This window comes from Aphis gossypii, chromosome 1 (assembly GCF_020184175.1).
Source record: "Aphis gossypii isolate Hap1 chromosome 1, ASM2018417v2, whole genome shotgun sequence".
Classification (NCBI taxonomy): Eukaryota; Metazoa; Arthropoda; class Insecta; order Hemiptera; family Aphididae; genus Aphis; species Aphis gossypii.
The window spans coordinates 16,376,939-16,398,611 of NC_065530.1; the positions used below are offsets into that span (position 1 = coordinate 16,376,939).

The following is a 21,673-nucleotide window of genomic DNA, read 5'->3' on the forward strand; positions in this document are numbered from 1 at the left end:
TTAATACTATACAACTATGTATCGTCAGAGTATGTACTCTATTACAAAATTCAGAAATTACGGTGGAGAACAATAACGATTTTTGAAATGCAATACTTTAATTACCTATGGCCTCTTGGCATAATATAATAGGCCAGTTTAACCAGTCCGCTCCTGAAAATACGCACATGCGTCACCGGCACATTTTTATTTTTTTCAATATTTTTATACAGTTGTTATAACGAACTGACTTATTTAATTTTAATTTGTTTTTACCGATTCCGACCTTTAAAATCAAAATTTTGAAAATCGGGCGACGTGGTGACACTCAGGAAAAAAGTTAAATAGCGTCCTCACAAAATGGATACATAAAAAAGGCCTGTTCTCCTATATATATTAGGATAATGTACAATAATTATATTTTATATATTTTAAATAGTATCTGTATTATAATATCTTATATTTTACTAACAAGTTTAAACAATACCTTGAAGCTTAAACTGTTGTTATCAAATCATCCAAAAACCAAAATTAAATAATACGAAACCTCGAAAATGTTAAGGACAAATTAATCAGATGAAAATACTTCATACTATTGTGTTATGCAAAAATATCTAAAACTGTATATTATTATATTAAGAATATCGTAGGTATATTCTCGTGTAATAATAGTGCTTTCTTACCAGCGAGGTAAAACAAATTTTAAGCAGATTTAATATTAATACTCGTTTTACGTTCACTTTTGCAAAGTACTTGCGACTACGCACATTACGTTTTATGAGCATGACCTGCGTAGCCCGTGTAAATATCGTATTGTGGTGTAAGACCACGTCATATATATATTCTATAAGGACACTAATACCTATATACACTGGAAAGGATCTCAAGACTTACCAGTACGGGCAAATGGTCGACAAAGTAGCACATGAACAGTATGGCCACCACGTAACCGATGCGGACGTCCTGGACCAGCGACACGCGTTTGGCCAGGCACGGAGCCCGACTGTTGGTGGACGTGACCGACACGGACGCCGCGGTGGACGGCAATTGATACCGGGAACCCGGGCCGCCGTACCGGTACGGTCTGATGGTGGACGCGGCGTAGCTGTCCCGGTCGCTGCTCGTCAACAACGTGCCGGAGTCGATGAGCCGCTTGGTCTCGTCCATCCTGCGGAGCGTGTCGTCCTCGGCGGCGACGCCGTTCTGTTGGTGCATCATCGTCCTGGGAGCGCCGTTGAGGAACGTGACCGGCGGCGCGTTACCGGCCGACGGCAACCGGAGCAGGTCGTTGACCAGCGCGCAGTCGGTCCGGTGGTAACCGCCACCGGTGCCGGTCACCGACGTGGTGCACGTGACCGTCGTCCGGTCGCTGCAGTCGCTGACGCTGTGCCGTATGCCGCCCCGGCTGCAGCTGGACACGGTTGATATCTCGGACATGCACGACGACAGGTCGGACGACGAGTTGACCAGCAGCGGGTTGGGCCCCTTCCGGTGGCCGGCGCAACCGAACGCCGCGGACGCGGCCGCGACGGCGGCCAGGGACGCGTGCAACACCAGCGAGAACACCGCGTACCGGCGGTCGGACGGCGGCGCGCACGGGTCCGTCTGCGCGATCAGCGCGGCCGCGCCCACGCACGCGCTCACCACCGACAGGCTGGCCAGGTGGTAGAGCAACAGCGGCCGGCCGCCCGCGGCCACCGTCCGCTTCTTGCGCCTGAGGCCGGCCATCAGGGCCAGCGAGGCCAGCGTGCCGGCCTGCATGGTGTGCGCGGCCGTCCACAGCCACTGCACCGCGCTGCACATGGCCGGTTCGTCGGGCCGGAACAGCGACAGCGCCGAGCTCGCGGTGCCGGCCGCCTGTTTGGCGATCGCCTCAGCCAGCAGGGCAATGAGCAGCGGGTCCGACGGCCGCCACTGGCCGCGGCCGAACCACAGCACCAGTATCGCCCAGCACAGCCATACCACGGACAGGGGGCCGCCGATTCCCGTCGTTAACCACACCAAAGCCTCTGAATGCATCATTCATTTTTCTGAAATTTCCAAAAAGAAAAAAAAATGTCTCGTTATTATATAACAATAATAATAATAATAATAATATGTAATACGATTTGTTTACAATTTTTTACAGATAATTATTATTTTTATATTATATGAAGTGAGATTATAATATAACTGAATACTAAATTTATCTCGACGACTATATGGTTTTGGGTATAGGATATTATGGCGTGTGTGCAGTTGTTAAAATTCGCAGGTGATCGCCCATCCGGGAACTAGTAACGGAATCGCCGAATTAACACCAGTGATATAGATAATTATAGTGACTAATATAACGTAGTATTGTAGTCGTACATATAGTATACGCCGGATATTTTGTTTGTTCATAGCCGCCTTTGGTTTTCACCGTAATCACACCACGGTGTTTTATTTTGTTCAACCAGGAATATCCCCCCGTCAAAAATCTCTATTTTACTGTACACACATTATAGAGATATCACGTTAAAAAATTAACATATACAAATACATGTTGATGATAATTAAATTTTGAATATTTTTTTTTTTACAATTTGATAACAAATAACTAAATAATCATTTGTTTTCAAATAAAGATAATTAACCAAGATAATGGTTCGTAGGAGATTGAATAAATAAAAAAACAACTTGATTAAACAACAGTTAATTAACAACTAAATGAATGGTTTAACTTTGAATTTAAATGTATAAATTAAATATGTGTTATTCATTAATTTACAGTTGGTTATCAAAATTGTTTAAAAAAAAAAACAAAATATTCTAGTGTACAGCCAATATGTATGATAATGTGAATTCAGTAAATATGCGTGTGTTTGTGATAAATTGACAGTCAAAGACTGTGTAATTTCTCTGTAATGTAGTTTGGAAAATTCCCCTTTGAACGTGGTGTGATTACCGCAGTGAAAAATTAAAATGGGCTGAGGACATACAAAATATATTGGTACTCAGTATTTGTCATACTCGCTACAGTCCTGAACTGTATAATCGAAATAAATTGCGTTGCTTGTTATAGGAGTTCATTTTCTGTTTTAAATTTATTGCGCCAACGCATGGTTGAAATCCAAAATACATTCATAAAACGAAAGTACCTTTGATTTATGTGAACACGTTTTGGAATAATTTGTAGAATGACTACGTCGTTTTCGATCGAATTGACATTTTACAAACATTCTGTACAACAGACAGTTTGAAATATCATTATTTATTACGCAACATATTTTTATTTTTGTATAAATTTCAGGCAGAAATAAATAATTGTATGTTACAGTAATAATGTAAAACAATAATAATTACCGCCTTAACTCTAAACAATTATAAACCAATAATAAATACATAATAATATAGGCACTAGGCAGTATAGTAATAAGACTGCAAACATTATATTATTCTATATTTTTTTTATGTATATTCACATATTTCAAAGCTTAGATGAATTTTTATAATAAAAATAATTCGTACTATTTTATATTTTAGCGTTTTATCGCACGATTTTCCTGTATGAGGTAATTACGATTTCTGTTTCTTTCTGCATCTTTTTTTTTTTTTCACCAAATTAGACGAGTTTTATTCGTACCTATTTAATCTTACTATTAAATAACCATTATAGTTGATATAATAATATAATATCTTATCTCCGTTACAAACTAGCTTCAAAAGACTGCTATTTCAGATAATATTCGAAAAATAAAATTTTATTGTAAATAGACACAAATTAGAATTATTTATGTACATATTATATTTTTGACCGATAAAATCAAAATAAAATATAGAACATCGATGCGTGGGCCGTGTGACTATATCAGTCCTCGGGCAGAATACGATCAAACTAAATAATGAATGACACGGTGACAGCTACGACTTATGCGATATCATTCCTCGAAATGTACATAATATTCGATAACGCGTGTTGTAGACATGCTGCAGGTGTTCGAAATGCAAACGTCACGGCAGAGGTTCTGCAAAGATATTTCACCTCGACAACGAACTACTTATACTATTCGAGCGATTGTGTTTGTACGATGGGTATAATAATATTATTGAGTTCGCGTGAACGGTTTTTCAAAATAAATGTATTATGGCGACAAGATCGATCGACAGATTTCCGTCGACTGCAGTGGCATATTTCTCGTGATGATATTACACAATGTGTAGTTTCGGTAAGGCATCCGAAATGAGTACTACATAATATACTATTATACGTGGTACTACAGTGGTAAATATGTTCTATTTCGTTTTTGTAAGCCTACTTACGTTTTATCGGCATAAGTATCGTGGTTTATTTAAAAAACGCTTATTACAATGTTCACAGTACAACCACTTATAATATAACATTATTATTCCGTCTTACTCTTATTGAAGTCTAGTGCCTAACCAACAAAACATTAAGATTGTTTTGTATTGCTACAAACGCACATTTATACGCACGTTAACGACGTACTACATCGATATACCTACCTCTGAATATAACAGATTAAAAATACTATTTCAAAACGTTGAAAGGTTAAAACCATTATGATGATATTTTTGCACGCCAAACGCTCTGTATAAAATTGTAGTAGTGAAATGTCATTTTCCGTTCTAAAAAACTATAAAAGTGGACTAATATCAACTTATTATTTCTTATAAACCAGAAATATAATGTAATAATCCATCTTTATTCTCGATTAATATGGATTTACCAAATTACCACAAAATATAAATATGAAATAGATTTACGAATTCGTGATTAACAAATTACCAAAAACAATTTTATTATTCTTTCTTTACCTATTTATAAGAAGCCGTACATAGTAAACTAATAGTGTATAATAAATATTTTATTAATTTTTGAATTGAATACAGGAAACAATTTTAATAATTATATTTGTATAATAATATTGTATTAAACAAATTGTAGGTGTATGCAGTTGTAGACCTCAAAATTCCTAAATCAAACTCAGAATCTGATTAGGCATACCATGACTATAATAATATAGTATAATACGTATTATAAAAAGGCAATATATTCAAATATGACTTGTGTATACGTGGGGTATGGCAGCAGCAATATTTATATGGGTGTTGACGACAAAATATAAAACACACCTCAAACGATTACTATTCGTTTTTGTTCCACAAACTCTACCAAAAGAACTTTAACACGATCAATTAAACAAAACCCACGACTTTGGAGGTCATGTTGATTCATTGTATGGTATTAGAAGTTTTGTAACGATTGTTTTTTCAATTAATTCTTATTTTTTTCGTACTTTTTCATATTTAATTTTAAGAAAAATATGACATTAATTTTAATAAATTAAATTTTCATTACATTTACATTTAGTCAAAATAAATTTCAAATGTTTTACTTTTATCATTTGGGCATAGTTTTCATTTTATTTTTATGATAACCTCAGTTCTTAAATTTATATTATAAAATTCAAACATTTTTCTGAAAATTTTAGTATATAAGAACACACACATTAAGTTAGTATTATTAAACAATTATTGACGGAAAGGATTAATTAAGTGTTTAGATTGATGAGTTAGATAATACACAATAAATATTCAAGAAGTATAAAATTACTTTCCCTATTTTTTAAATAACTGCATCTATAAGCTATATAAATCTATAACCTATTTCTTGGTTTTAAGTATTCATAATATACTTATTATATAATCACATTTTCTGATTTTCAAATGTATTTCTTTAGTTTGTGAAATAAAAAAATATTACCTGGTTATTAAAATAAAACATTATATTGATAATAAAACCATGATTGATATGACTGTCAAATAAGATATTAGTTTTTTATTTTATTTGTTTAAAGATTGTAATTTGTTGTGCTATTATAAATAATTTATGTTCTACAGTTCTTAAAGGTTTTAGTAAATTATATAGAGACACTAAAACACAAGTCTTGATTGAAATGATGTAGTGTCTCAAGTAGGTAATGCAAAATAACCGTCATGATATAATAATATAACATACAATATACCTTTAAATATTATACGTATTATAAATATTCTTAGATTTTTATGAAAACCATCACCATTATGAATTTCTCTTCGTGACGAAACGTGTTCGTACGTTTATTTTTGAGTGTATTGTATGTAAAAAAAAAACCCAGAGGGTCGAAGACGTAATTTTCTCTCTTTCTCTCTATAGTCGCTTTTCACCGGTTCTTCACGCAAATAATATATCCATGTACGACGCGTGGTATAATCACGTATATTAGTCGGTTGCCGGTACATATACCTGGTAAGTGTTTGCTCTCGGGATATAAATACGTTTACAAATACATTTGTTACACACGTCGCTGTCGTATAATGCCGCTTTAAACCGTGAGCAACGCTGGTTTATTTATTTTTTTTCAAACGCGGATTACGAATATAGCACGCGTTTAAAGAAACTCATTAGAAAACATATACGACGCGAGTTGTACGCAGACATAACAACCGTAACAGTAAGCATTTTTGCGTAACCATCAGTCGAGTCATACGGACGTACTGTGTATACAATGTAATATAATATGCGCATTATTATTAATATATTATTATTATGTACCTGCAACAGCTATATGGCTGTACATTATATATAGTCACGACGACGGCGATGTATATTTTAGGGTGGGTGTCGCCATAACATCACATATCGTATAAATTATAGACGCGTATAATAAAAAAAAACCGCAAATAAAGTGGCATCGTTTTTATTTTATACTTTTTAATATCCATTGGGAAATGTGATACATATATTAATACGAATGCGATTTCATGCCGATCGTTTTCGATGCTATTATTTAGGTACATCAATCATTTTATGATCAATGATTAGGGTTATTATACTATACTTTGTTTGGGTATTTAGTGTTTCGTCAACAAATTAATCATGTAGCGGCGTAGTGGTATAAACTTTCCTAATAGTAAAATATATGGATTTAAATAAATCCGAGGATCAATTCGGTGACCGAGTTATAATGTATACTGTGTATAATAGACGTACCGAAATTTGCTAAAGCTCTCGACGTTTTCCAGTAACCTTGTCCACAATGCTGGTATATTAATACACTAATATAATATATATATATATTATATAGTACACACGTTTTTGTCCAACAATATATAATGTACTCGAAGAAAACAATGTATTAGGTACGTGTGGCGTTTCACCGTGTTTTCTAAATCACACGCCTCTCGTGTATATAGGTATCTGCGTTCGGGAAAATCGACAAGAACAATACGTCTATCGTCTACTTATACACGTATATACACACCAACAAACCTATGTTCCGCGGATTCAAAAGGAGAAAAGGAAAACTTTGACTCATTAATACAATATTATACAGCACATAATGTTATACCCGTGTATAATATTATACACAAAATGTACAATCGGCGTGGGAACGCTGACAGATGTTTAATAATTGGTCCTGTACGAAAAACAAAAGGTCAATTTCTACACCATAGGTATATATTAAATATATATATAGGTACATGTAATATATATTATAAAGAAGAATATAAGCCACCGTATTATTCTTTTCTATTAAAATATTGCTTGTGCTGCCTCCAGCAAGGACACAAATATATTAACGATTCGTAATTATCATTGTTATCGGAATGATACGATCCCATTATTATTATTATGTTAGGTGTAGGTACAAGATTTGGTCCGGACCGCATATAACAACAATAATAATAATATTTATACACGACAATGGTCCGACACGCGACTCATAATAATATATACATATAGGTACTGCATAATATATTATGTAGTATATATTGTGTATGCGTCACGTCCATGTAGCTGTCGCTGGGCTGCGGTCCACGACGTGCGTATTATATTATAAAATATTGTGTCGGACTGTGGAGGAGATTTTCACGGGTGTACCTACCTAAAGTTATGCAATTTATCGGTTTAAATTTAGACATTTATAACACAGGTACGCGACAACTGCTGCATTAGTGTTTTAAACTTATTATTACTTATTAGTTATGTTAAAACAGAGGACAAACGGGACAACTGCCGTGGGCATCAATTATCTTAAAGTCGAGTCTGTTTTTCTACCATTATTTCTGTCATACACAAGTATGTACCTAATTGTTATTAACCGGAAAATAATATTAATATCATGCCTGGTACCTCTTACATGGTTTCATTTTGTTGTTACACTACAAGTTTACAAGACATTTGATACATTTTATCGAGTAATGCTCACCGGAAAAGAAAGGAAAAGAAAACTGTATAGTATCGTCAGAGAAAAATTCACATACCGTAAGTTCAAGCACCTATACAACATACCTTAGTTGATATACTAAAACCCAGGAAGTATATATAATATATACCTATAACAATATTACCTAAGTGCTAAGTATATGATATATTTATTTGATATAAGCACGTCGGAGTATTTAAAGGTCATCGTGACGACGGTATTCGCAGTATGTCATTTATAATATTATATTCTTATATATATATATATAATAGCATGCTATTATTATAACAATATAGTTATTATATTATTATATCGTATAAACTCCGTTCGCGCAATTTCTCTAATGGACTTTCAAACATAAAATTACTTGTGTATATATACGACAGTGGATGCGATATAGGAAACCGTATACTCGATACCTACGTATATACACATATAATAGGTATGCAAGTACAATTAGTATATAATATACTTGAATATGGATGCATAGAAAGCGAACGACATCGTAATCTGCTTGAATAACACATACCTACCGATCTGGGGACTTTTTATTATATTATATTATGTTATATTATTACATTAACATTTTTTTTTTTTTTACTCTCTATACCTATCTAATAATAATTATTACTATTGCTGTTTCCGGCCGAACCGAGTTGTTTTTCAATTGCCTGATTTCGTAACGTTGCTGGTTCTTCGGTTTAGACAGCAGCGATAGCTGTGTTTTTTAACACCGGTTTTTGGTTTCAGCCAAACGTGAAACCATCGGTGAAAAGGTCAAGTGGTACATATAATAATACGCGCATATATCAGTCGTGTATGATAGAATATACGATGCAGCATCACAAAACGCGTCCTTTCGAATTATTATTATAAACGCACGCACACACGCACACTGACACTGGTGAGATGAGCAAAAAAAGTTGTTTTTATTCTTTCTATAGTCTCTTTTTTGTTCGAAAGTATATTTTGTCGTAAGACTTGTTGGATTTTTCTTATTTATAAACGCGTAGCCTGGGGTGATTCAAACCAAGCTAGTATACGGCTGGTGGACCACTAGGGTCGGTCAGAGAATATGAAATTGTTGTAATTTAAATATGTTTATCGTTTACAAAACGCTAACATAACATATATTACAAGTATCTCTTTAATCATATATATAAGCGATCGTAATTAGCCACTACTGTTGCGAGTTGAAAGTTTGGATAGCGAGAGAACATCACGCAAGATCTATAATAGCGGTTGATGATTATAGATAGATACTGATACAACATTACGAATGTAGAATGCAGTCTGCAGCGTACTTGCATACATCTTTATCTCATCATTTCACTTCAAAATCCAGAGTAATTATATAGTCAATATATTTGTGTTGTATTATATAAGGTATAAAGCTGCGTAGTATATAAATTAATTTAATTCAAAATAAGCGAATATTATCATACATTATGAATAATAATGATTGATGATATGATCTATGGAATAGATTAAAAAAAAATCTCAAGTTGATTTTATTCAATAAATCGTCACCGTTCATGCAAAACACACTAAGGCCAAAAATCGGTTTTCCGGTTTATTATTAAACAAAATTCAGTTTAAAAATATCTATAATAAGCTATACTCAACCAAGTCCTAATATTATTTTAAAATATTAAATAAATAATTTTAAAAAGTCTATTCAATACTTTTCTTTAATAAGAAGAACACTTTAAGTCTATTTGTCCCATTAAGTCCAATTGATTTTGATTAATTTAGGTTGTGACCATATTATATATTATATTTTACTATTTACACGACAAGTATTAATAACAACGTTTATGTATTATTATGTGTTTAAGTTACTCAAAATATAGTTATAAATAAATGGTTTATTTATCCATTTGTTTTTAATAACTTTCAAGTTTAAGGTAAAATGATCGATTTAAAAACTTTTATTTTTTAAAAGTATACGTATTCAATTTTTAACGTGTGTACAATTGTAAAAATGTTTTAAAAATTAAACAATACATATTTTATGAAATATTAGACATGGTATTATAGTAACTGATTATAATCTCAAACTTAAAAAACTATATACGTATTTATACGTACATCATAATTTCACCGAATTTTGATTATATATTATGTTGAGACTTGAGGTAGAAATGAGCATGAATAAACGTATAGCTATTATATTGTACTTAAACTGATATGAATCACAATGTCATTTCAATTAATAAAATTAATGATTTTTTAGTATCAGCAAATTCATATCTATTTACTATAGATATCGTGATGGAAATCTTAAACGATATGTTATTATGGAAGTGATAATACAAGGGCTTATATTGTTATTAGTTTCAATTAATATAATATTGTATAGGTACTAACTTGTGAAAGTTATTTTAAAATTTTAAAATCATATAACGAGCGTCGAGATTCCATTATACTAAACACTATTTCCGACTTTCCGTCACCCGAATAATTACTTTGGTAAACAAACAAAACAAAAAAAAAAAAAAAATAGGAAGGCTTCTAGATCGATTTTTACGTTTTATATATCGTTGAATTATGCATGTACTTACGGAAAACAAATAAAATGCGACGTTGTCAATTGTTATAACAATATAAGTATATTATATTTATATTATTAAAATAACAAAAACGGCAATGATTCCGTCAGTATACCAAACAATATAATATTATAATGTTATATTATGCACAAATACAATATGGAAATTATGCTGTAAAACACGCATCTTAACCTCCTAAATACTTACACACACACACACAGTATGGTGTGTGTTTCGGTCAAGGTCGGTTGAAATTGAAAAAAAAAACGAACGAACGATGTGTAAGCGCAATGCAATACATCTCCCAGCGTGTATAAGAATAGTATATGAAATATGTGAGCGCGTTTTTTTTTTCACTAGAAAGCGTCGCACGACGCCCGACCGTCGCCTAAATCGGTCGATCGTCTTCGTTCGCTTCGATGCATTTGCAGTTTAAGTATCCATACACAACCTATAGACCTATATTATACGTCGTACGCGTATCGTATGCGTGTAAGGACGCGGCACGACGCGTAACCTGTGATATTGCATTTAAAACCGTGAAAAACTTCACCGCGGCGGAGGAGGTTGAGCATAATAATATTATACCTATGATTAATACACCTGTATATAATAATATAACGAATTTTAATACGTATGTAGCAGCACTCCACCGTCAAATCGAAATAAACAACTCACTTTCATCTCTCCCGTCGTCGTCGTCTTCTTCGCTTTGTTCTAAGCCATCGATATAATATATTATAATATTTACCAACCGTATTGTTATACACATACATACGCACGTCCACAGCGTACGCATGAATTGTGTCTATACCCATATATTTCCATTTCCATGTATGCCAGAATTCGTATTGTTCGCCGCCAATGTATAATATAATATAAATCGTAATAATAATATATACGCGAGAATTATATTCGTATACGAAGCACTCGTCGTGGCCTTGATCGTTTGACTTCGCGCGCCACTTTCTCCGCGCGTGCCCAATGTGGGACACACGACAATCGATCGCGAAATCGTTTATCACGATCGTGCGCGATGCATTATACTATTGCTTATAGTGTTACACATTTATATACTTCACATTTCTATGTACACTATAAAATATATATAATATATTATTATTGTTATTTTTTTTTTTTTTTTGTATTCGACAGGGTTGACGCGACGATTGACGGACACGACGACGACGGCTGTCGCGGCGAAAAGTTACGCCCCTTCGCTATGTCCAGCCAGCTTTAAAATTTAATACGCTATTATAGATAAAAAATATCGTCATTCCCGGACGATAACAAATCTATTCGACATATTATATACGTATATAACGAGACGAATTAAAATTCAATAGTAAATTGTAGTTGCAGTGTACGTTGCGCCCACAACGATCAACGACGACCATACTTCAATACGAAGACTGTTCTATAATATAATAACAATAATAGGTAACAATAATATTATATTATGTACTCAATATAATACTCGAAAATGATAAAACGACAACAGCGGGGGGTCTTGAAAAAAAAAACTAATAACATCGGTCCTATCGTGTTCGGAGACTTGAGTGTAAATCGTCTCTCGTCATCGGTGTGTGTATTGTATATGTGTTTGTGATTGAAACGGACAATGAGCCGTGAAAGACACGTCGTGCGTATAAGTGTAAGAGACATTTATGCAGTGGCGGTGGACCAAAATCATCGCAACTATATTATATGTACATAAATGGAGCGCTTTCGTCACTCGTCAGAAGGTATACTGGCAGTCGAAAGAATGTGACGATGGAACGAACGACTAGGTATGCTACAAGCAGGTGAAAGCGTGTATGACGCGCATTCGAGTCTTGAGCCTCGCTAGCTGTGAGTACCTATAATAATTATATGTCTAAAACAGTTTTTCAGTAAAACTCTATCGAAATGAAGTTTCACTGGATTCATTGGCTAAATATCATTATATTCATGTGTTATGCCAACAAAATATTTAATGTATTACGATAATAATGATATTATGTGTTCACTTTTCACGAAAATCGTATTAAAAACGGTATTGATTGAAAACTGAACAATAAAAAAATGAAAAAACTATAACGCGTATAGACCGCGAAGGTTTTAGATTACACACCCCCGCACACTGCACATCTTTATAATACCTATAACATATTATATAGATTCGTTTCGATTAAACGTCATTATACCGATTATAATTATACAGTGGACGCATGTACACATATTATGTATATTAGTGTATATTCTATTAAGTGTATATGCGCGCGTGTATACCAAATGTACGGTTATTAATCGACCGTTCGCACGTATCGGAGTCATACGCCAAAAATTAAATAGAAATTAAACGTAAACAAATTGAACTCTCTCTCCCTCTTTCACTCTGGGAAGAAAAAATCACAAAATTACCGCCTATAATTATTATTACTGTAAGATAAGATCCGACTACATATTATTATAATTTAATATTTTTATGTATTTATGTATACCCACGCGCATTTTGTTCCAGAGATGAGAAATAGACGTGTATTATAATATTAACTATGCACATTATTATTTTCTGTAGGTACCTAGCTAGTGAAATTTGGTTTCGAGCCATTTCGTCCGCGTCGCTGCGTGTAAACGCGAAACGTAGGTAAATATACCACACACTGCGCGGTTACACGTATCATAATAATCATCACTATACCTACGTGGTAATTATTAATTAATTAATTATTATTATAACCATATTTTACTGTATTACACGCCAATAAAACAGACTATATTATAAAGCCTAATGCACCGCATACATATTATAAGTAAATAATATGACGTTAAATCTAAAACACGCGTATTATCGGTCGTATTACGTATATAATTCACATATCAATTAATAATTATAATATACGATACGATTTAGTAAAATTTGAATCGCTTAATGACCGTGTCTCGTATTTCGGATGACTACAGATTTACTAGCAATAATTATTAATTATTGTTATTATACAATATTATAATATGTTTATTATTATGGTCACACGACTACAGAACATCATTGCGTTTGCAGATAATACGCGAACGCGGTAAATCGTTGTCAACGGTGAGACAATGCAATACGGTTTGTATTATAATGGTGAATTGTCTATAATATCAGTTATATTATATTGAGAGTGCGATTGTACGTCGTGATGAATGATTTGACTGCTGTAATAATAGGCACTTAACGATTTTTGCGTTTCCGCCGGTGGTCACAATCCCACGATAATGGCGTAAGTATAAAATTAAAAATCATAAAATGTACGAAAGTCACATGGGTCAATAGGTAGTTAACGCATCGAGCTCGTGCGTACACCTACAAAACCCGTCAAATATATCCGGAAATCGTATTGGCGATGGTTTGTCGTTTCGTCGTATCCTGCACTCCTTTTATTGATACCATTATTATACTTACTTATATATACACATACATATATATATATTATATATGTATTATGTATATGGTACAATATACCAATCATTACTATACTTAAACTACAATTCAAATGAATAAAAAAAAAATTGTGAACTATAATTTTACTGATACATTTGATTTACATCAAATATCTATATTAAAAATCAATTAACAATTAAACGTACTTCTTTTTTATTCGTTTCATTGTATAAGCGACAGCTGTGATTGCGGTCGGTTCTCTTTAGATGACTAGGGAGTTTTTAACTCTGTAAAATAGTTTAAATATAGTATAAAAGGACCACGCGAGTGTTCTATAGTGTTCTAAGTGTTAATCTATACGAATAAAGAATAGTGATCACCTCACGCATTACACTCTTGAGACTCGTAAAATAAATAATATACGATTTACAGTTAATATATTTTATATTATATGATTCAATAGCCAGCCTCCAGCACATAAAATGAATTCTTTTAAAATAAACAAAATTATATACATGTAGTTTTTATAAATAGCCGTAAACGAGTAAACATATAACCCTTTAAACACGATTCTACTAATGCATTCGTACACGAGAAATAGTAATTTCAACAATAAAAGTTTAGACTAAAATTATTTGTTTAGCTTGATAAATTATATCTTATTGAAAAAAGAAATAATACGGTCAAATGTCAATCGGAAACGTCTTAACATAAAGTTTAAAGGGGAACATTGTAAAATTGTAACCTACGTCGAAGGTTATATCCTTATATATTATTCAAAGGGGAAATCGAGGTTTCCTGCTTTTTCAATAACAAAATATATTATTCATTATAAAACCGAAAAACGAAACAGTTATAAACCTACCTAATAATAATGATTAAAATATGTCGTGTCATTGTATAATATTATATGTTATTATTTAATAGTTTTATACTATGTGATATGGGAAATTTGTATCACCATTTAAAAATGACCCCACAGGTAATATCAAAAAAATATACCTCTAAAGTATATACAAAACAGGGCCCGAATATTTAACTAATTATACACAAAGTAAACTATCATTCACTTGAAATATATATCCATATAACCTACTATATAGAACTATACATCTATGTATAGTAGTTATACCTACAAATACGTTTTATAGAATATTGTGACGTATAGGAACACGTCATAATGTACTGTAAGTATAAACAAATGCGTAAGCGTGTAATAAAACCGTAAAGAAAAAATAGGTTTATTAGAGCAGTGCATATTTTATTGTGTATTGTTTACGTTTAATAATACTAACACGAAAATCAAAAATTACTCTAAAACGATATAACAAAAATATACATATTATTTTATGCACACCATTCTCTATGACAACTACATAATTTTTTATTTATAATATTTAGTTTTAGGACTTATACATATAATGCATTGGTTCTATATAAATGACTTTTTAAAAATTTGAAAAGTTATGTTCACGAAATGTTTTATATCGATACACAAGATCTATTTTAATTTTGTATATTTTAAGTATAATGCACAATTAAATTATAAACACAATAAATTTATGTTTTATGTTACATTCAAACAAAATTAACACTCTTAATTTCAATTTCATAAAATCAGAGATTTTTATTTTAAACGAATACGGTTTAAAAATGTATTAGAAATGATATGAATATTTATTTAAGAGTAATGTCAAAAATTAAATTAAATATGGTATGGTTGACAAAAATAATTACCAAACGTAAATATAATATGTAATATGTAATATCATTTGTTTTTAAATTATTATAGTATAAGAAGCTTCTATTTCATTTAAAGAGGTTTTGGAAATTATTATAGTGAATACATTATATCTTTGTTGAACTTTTTAGTATATTTTAACAAAATGAATATTTAGCTGTTTTATATTTCATGTATACAAATCCTAGCCCTGATAATAACATTCATTTAGGTACTCTTAATTCGAACATGCCAGACTTTCGTGCACAAATTATATTTCAACGCGTCGTCGTCATTACGATTTGTATTATTATCGTGATTTAAAAAAACTATTAGTATAAAACATTTAGTTTTATTACGGGCATCCTATACAAAAAGCAAAAGTCGAATGGGAAAACAGCAAATAAAACGCTATTGTGAAACTTTTGCTATTACGTAGCTGCCAATAATACATTTGGTTTTCCTAAACACGCAACATTCCATGTACTCGCTGGGACGAACGAGACTCGTTTAAAATTTAAATAGGTAATACGCCATAAGTCCAAAACCAACCTTTAATATAACATAGCCAAACGAATAATTGTAGTACACGATGCATAGATTTTTCGAAAAATCTCCAACATCACGTACCTATACAGTTCATATTATAACGGCATTATAATAAGACGTGTAAGATAGGTAGGTATAACAATATATTATATGCATGTAACGCCTGTGATGATTTTTTTTTTTATTATTTTACGTTTCATGGATTATCGATCAAATCGGATGATATTATATATTTTCCATTGACGTTGTATTATTAATGTCATCGCAAACAAAACATTATATTATATCTGTCCGTGACAAAACAGCCGTGACCTACGTGATTCGTATATAATGTATATATACTTCTTTTTTTTTTTTTGTTTTTTTTTTCCACCGAATTTCGTTTATCGGCCCGCTCCTCGCGGACGACTGATTGGAATTTCGGAAAACCGCGTGCGCACCGCGGCAAGTAGGACGACGAGCAGTGAAAACAATAACAAATACAAGTAGGTATATACACGAACACGGCGACTACGACGCACGGCCGGTCAATCGGTCCACAAAAAAATATTGCGAATTAGTTTTGACCGAAACAAAACCCATTTACTGCGATACTATATTTTATGGCCAGAGTCGTACACAAATGGTAGTGGCGATGCTGCGGCATCTGTTCAGAGGCATTTGTATGTTCACAGATTTTCGGTTTTTCGATTTTCACACCGCAATTCCGTTTCGGTCGTACTGGGGCGGGTCGCGGGCGTATGCACCTACTCATATACTAAATATATAATATATTATAATTTATATATAGTACCAAATAATAATAACGATAAGATTTTTGGTCCGATAGTCTGGTATTAGCAGCCGGTCACGTATCACCTCCGGTTCTAGGTCGATCTTATATATATGTACCTATAATCCACCTACCCGGCACTACTTAGCTCTGCAGCACCCGCGCTGACCGTCCCGCGAAGAGAAAGAGAGAGGAACCATGTCACACGGGACACAAAAATTATAAATAATATAATAATAATACTACAAAAACGGCGCACACATAAACTCGCGCACGCACGCACGATTCGTGTGACCTCGATCTGGATTTACACTCCGGGTATAGATCGGGCGTAGGTACTACACGTCCTACAATAGGTACCTATGGATCGCGGTGAAATTCGATCGGTAACTACTACTGGAAAAGAATTATTGTTGCGATTTTTTTTATTTTTTGTTTTGTTTTTTTTTTTTTTTTTGAAACGCCAACGCACTCGAGGGGTCAAAAAGCCACGGCCTCGGTCGATCTATATTATTAACTATCGTGAATATAATAATACTGGCCGTAACACACGCGTATACGTATATAGCACTATATTATAGTGTATGACTGCCACTAACTACGGCTTCACGACTGTCGCCGCAGAGTGGAAAAAAAAAACTACAATAATAATATTATAATGACGACGGCGCTCCGCAAAGACAATGTTAATAAATTATCGAGAGACCGTAATGACATAATGTTATTATATTGCATACGAACTAGTGGTGATGGCGTACAATATAGGTGCCTACCAGCTACCGCAATAATAAACGCACATATAGGTGCCCACTGTAATACATATGTATATTGTCTTTTATTAACTCGCCATAATGTGGTCCAATCAAAAACGGAGAGAAGTGAAAAAAACTATACTTAACGCGTGTCGAAACCATTAGCCACTAATGGTCGTTATAGTTGTAACAATATAATAAGTCACCGCTGTACCACTACTGCACGGAAACGCATATTATATCTATATATACTTTAATACAGATACTCTGCAGTGGAGGCGACGGTTCGGTGTGTGTATATAATAATATATTAATATTATAACACTTATAGTCGTCGGTCCCATTTGTCATAAAATGTGTACAATACGAGCCTAAAGCAGCGTCTACACATGTCGTATACAGTCTTTGTTACTCGAAACGGTACGAGGACACGTGATTTTCTAATATTAGACCAAACTACATAAGATTATATACGTCTTTTAGCTAGCTGCTAGGGTGACGCCGGGACGGATTTCACGACTATTTCAGATTTTTCAAATGGAACGTTCACAGTGAGCTACGAATTAATTATAATTTCCGGTCATCTATATAACCACCGCGCACGGTGCGCATACAGTTTAGATCGTGAGTGTTACAATAATTATTATTATCAGTTACCACCTATAGTCTATACAATATAATACCTATGTATGTGCACAACGACCTATGAAACACTATACAATTTAACGAACATTTTCAAGAGACGAATACCAGATACCAGCTACCAGCCATGCACCCCGTTTTCTGCCGCCAAAGCAGAGAATTTAGTGTTATATGATGAATTCCATATAATATACTGTATTATATTGTATATATATATATATATATGCCTATATCATGTGTAAAACACTTTAATACACTGTGGTGTACGTAAATATGATATTATACATTACTGCTCTTACCACCGGCGTAGGGCATGCGTGTATATTATTTTCAAATGAATCGAGGTGAACACCATGCACGTTTCTATAGCGATTTAATATTATTATAGATACTTGTTTTACGTTCAATACCTAACAATATTGTTTTTATGTCCAACACAAGGGCTGTAAAAAAAAAAAAAAAAAATGTCACACGCGTACCTATTGTTGTTACTATGATATATATGTGTTGTTGTATATAGGTACACATTAATACGCATTATCGTGAACTTTAGTTTCGACCATAGGGACATATACCCAACCTCGTTAAAATGTCAAGTGAATAAAATAAATGTTAATCTTTTTCAGACCATGAAAACCACCGAATACGATTTTCGAAACAAATTCACATTATAGCGAGTCTCGTTGAAACATTACGATCCGTTGCGAACGAAAACCACAATCGTTCATGTTATTATATTTTAACGTGACGTTGAATAATTGTAACGTTTGTGTGTACTGTGTACACGTGCTCCGTGTTTTGTTATTAGCTATATAAATATTATACATTTATAAGAATATATATATATATATTATATAAATGAATACTAAAAGCGCCCAAGTTTGTGTGGAAAAAACCCCCACAATCGATCCCCATCCTCCACCGTTTGTTAGAAAACAGTGGTTAAATTTATCATTGCGTTTACACAAATCGCCTTTTACTAAAACCAATTAAATTAGACTTAAAATTTAAAACAGCCCCAGGCGGTGTGTTTGGGACGGAAAACATAATCTTGGCGCTGTTCTACCCCATGTTGCCCAGAGCGGAAATTTCATCAAAATATATGCCATTTAATTACCAGAGACTGGAAACAACGCCTGTTGGTGCAGTGGAGAAAAAGAGATATTATCCCGTGGGATGCTTAGAACGTACTAAATTCATCGTCGAGTATATAATGTTTTCATTACTTTAAGAAATGTATCTGAAAAAGTTAAACATTTACGAACACCACATAAAAATTATAGGCATAATCTAGTACATATGTATTAATATACTATCTACATACCTATTTATAATTTTAATACATCCATTTAAATTTATAAATCATTCTGTTAACAACATTTTCAACCGTAATCTCTTAATTTGTTTAGACAGGTGACTAAGGGCAGATTAGTTATATACTCGATAGGTTAAATAGGATAATAAAATTTCAAAATAAAATTATCGTTCAATTGAACCTTCAGAATAAAATATTATCATCTATTTTCTAAAAAAAAAAAAATTAACGAACCAAAATAATATGTGATAAATTAAAACCAACTATACGAGTATATCCTTTGGACAATTAATGAGCACTTCGAGTGAGTATCCTTGCTCTGTGAGCATTACTATCATCCATAAATATTTTGTATGAATTTTCAAAATGATAAAACTAAAAATTAAATACGTTTTATATAATGAGCAAAAAATATGCCCAAAAAGTTTTTAACTTAAAATGCATCCCATTCGAAGCTATATTGACTGAATGTAAACAATAATTATACTATATTTTGAACAACTCACCAGTGTCTCTCAGGTTTCCGGCGAATTTAATAATCCACATTTGAACGTGCGATAATAACACAAACAATTTTAATTATCCAGCGTAGGTACTATTATCCCGTTGTACCTATTGAGAATATCAACAATAAGGAGCGTTACGGAGAAAAATTAAAAAAAAACAAAACAAAACAAAACCAACAATAATTAAATAGCAAACAAAACGTTTATTCACTTCTCGGAATGATGTTTACGGGTTGTATCGCGAATAAGTTTGACGTACAATAATTGTTACAACGACTAGAAAGATAAATAAAAATTTAAAAATTAAACCATCTCTCGAACACAACTACGATCACGACCGACGGCGGCGACAAAACGAACCGGACACGAGAGAACAGCGAACTGACTGCTATGGTACCATCCACGGACTTGGCGGGCGCGGCTTAATATCGTCGGCGGTGGCGGGCGACGGCGGCAACGGCGGCGGTTCGTCCGGGGGAACATGCGGCGGCCAAACCGGCGTTTTTCTTTCCTCCGAGCGGATAGAGAGATAAATAAAAAAAGCATAAAATAAATGCTCGTATAAACAAAAACACAATATAATAATATCGTATCGTATCGTTATTAGGTATAATACTCCAATATAGATATATCCAATACTTGCATGTATTAACCTACCTGTATAATCGCTCTATATACATTGTACATATATCTCATAATAATATGTGTAACAATTTTATACACGGTTATGAATTTATGATTGATCGATCTTATTTTTTATTTTTTTTTTTACGTTGTAATATACCTATACGATCTTTCTATGCCCGCAATATTCCACACGCGCGTCCTACCGACTACCTATTTGTTTGTTGGACCAAAACATCACTCGCGTGGTACGATTTAAATTGAATTATTGTCCTTATTTCGCAGGAGGCAACGAGTACAGGTGACGATGACCACGATCGCGGGATGACAAGAAATAATTTATTGTTTTTTTTTTTTCCAATAATATAACAACAAACGTGTAACAATAATACACTAAGTGTAAGTAGGTACATATATAATATATATATATTATTATATATATATTATAGTATACAACTGTCACGGAGTTACATGTGAAAAGAATTGCAAGTCAAATATCTTTTAAATTAATATTTATTGGATAAGCAATAAAAAAATTTAATTGCATGGCGATATTAAGAAAATTAATGCTTATTTCTAATTTTTATCTTTGTATAGATTTAATCTATTTAGCGCAAATCGT

At 33.1% G+C, this 21,673-nt stretch overlaps 1 protein-coding gene across 1 annotated transcript in view; it reads right to left on the reverse strand.

Moving 5' to 3' along the window:
• Nucleotides 1–20,821, reverse strand: part of LOC114129614 (uncharacterized) — a 53,296-nt gene extending 32,475 nt beyond the window's left edge. Inside the window, 2 exon segments of the mRNA XM_050203021.1 lie at nucleotides 874–2,009; nucleotides 20,428–20,821. Of these exon segments, the coding sequence (XP_050058978.1) occupies nucleotides 874–2,001 (1,128 nt within the window). The 5' untranslated portion in view covers nucleotides 2,002–2,009; nucleotides 20,428–20,821.
• Nucleotides 20,822–21,673: the final 852 nt, after the last annotated feature.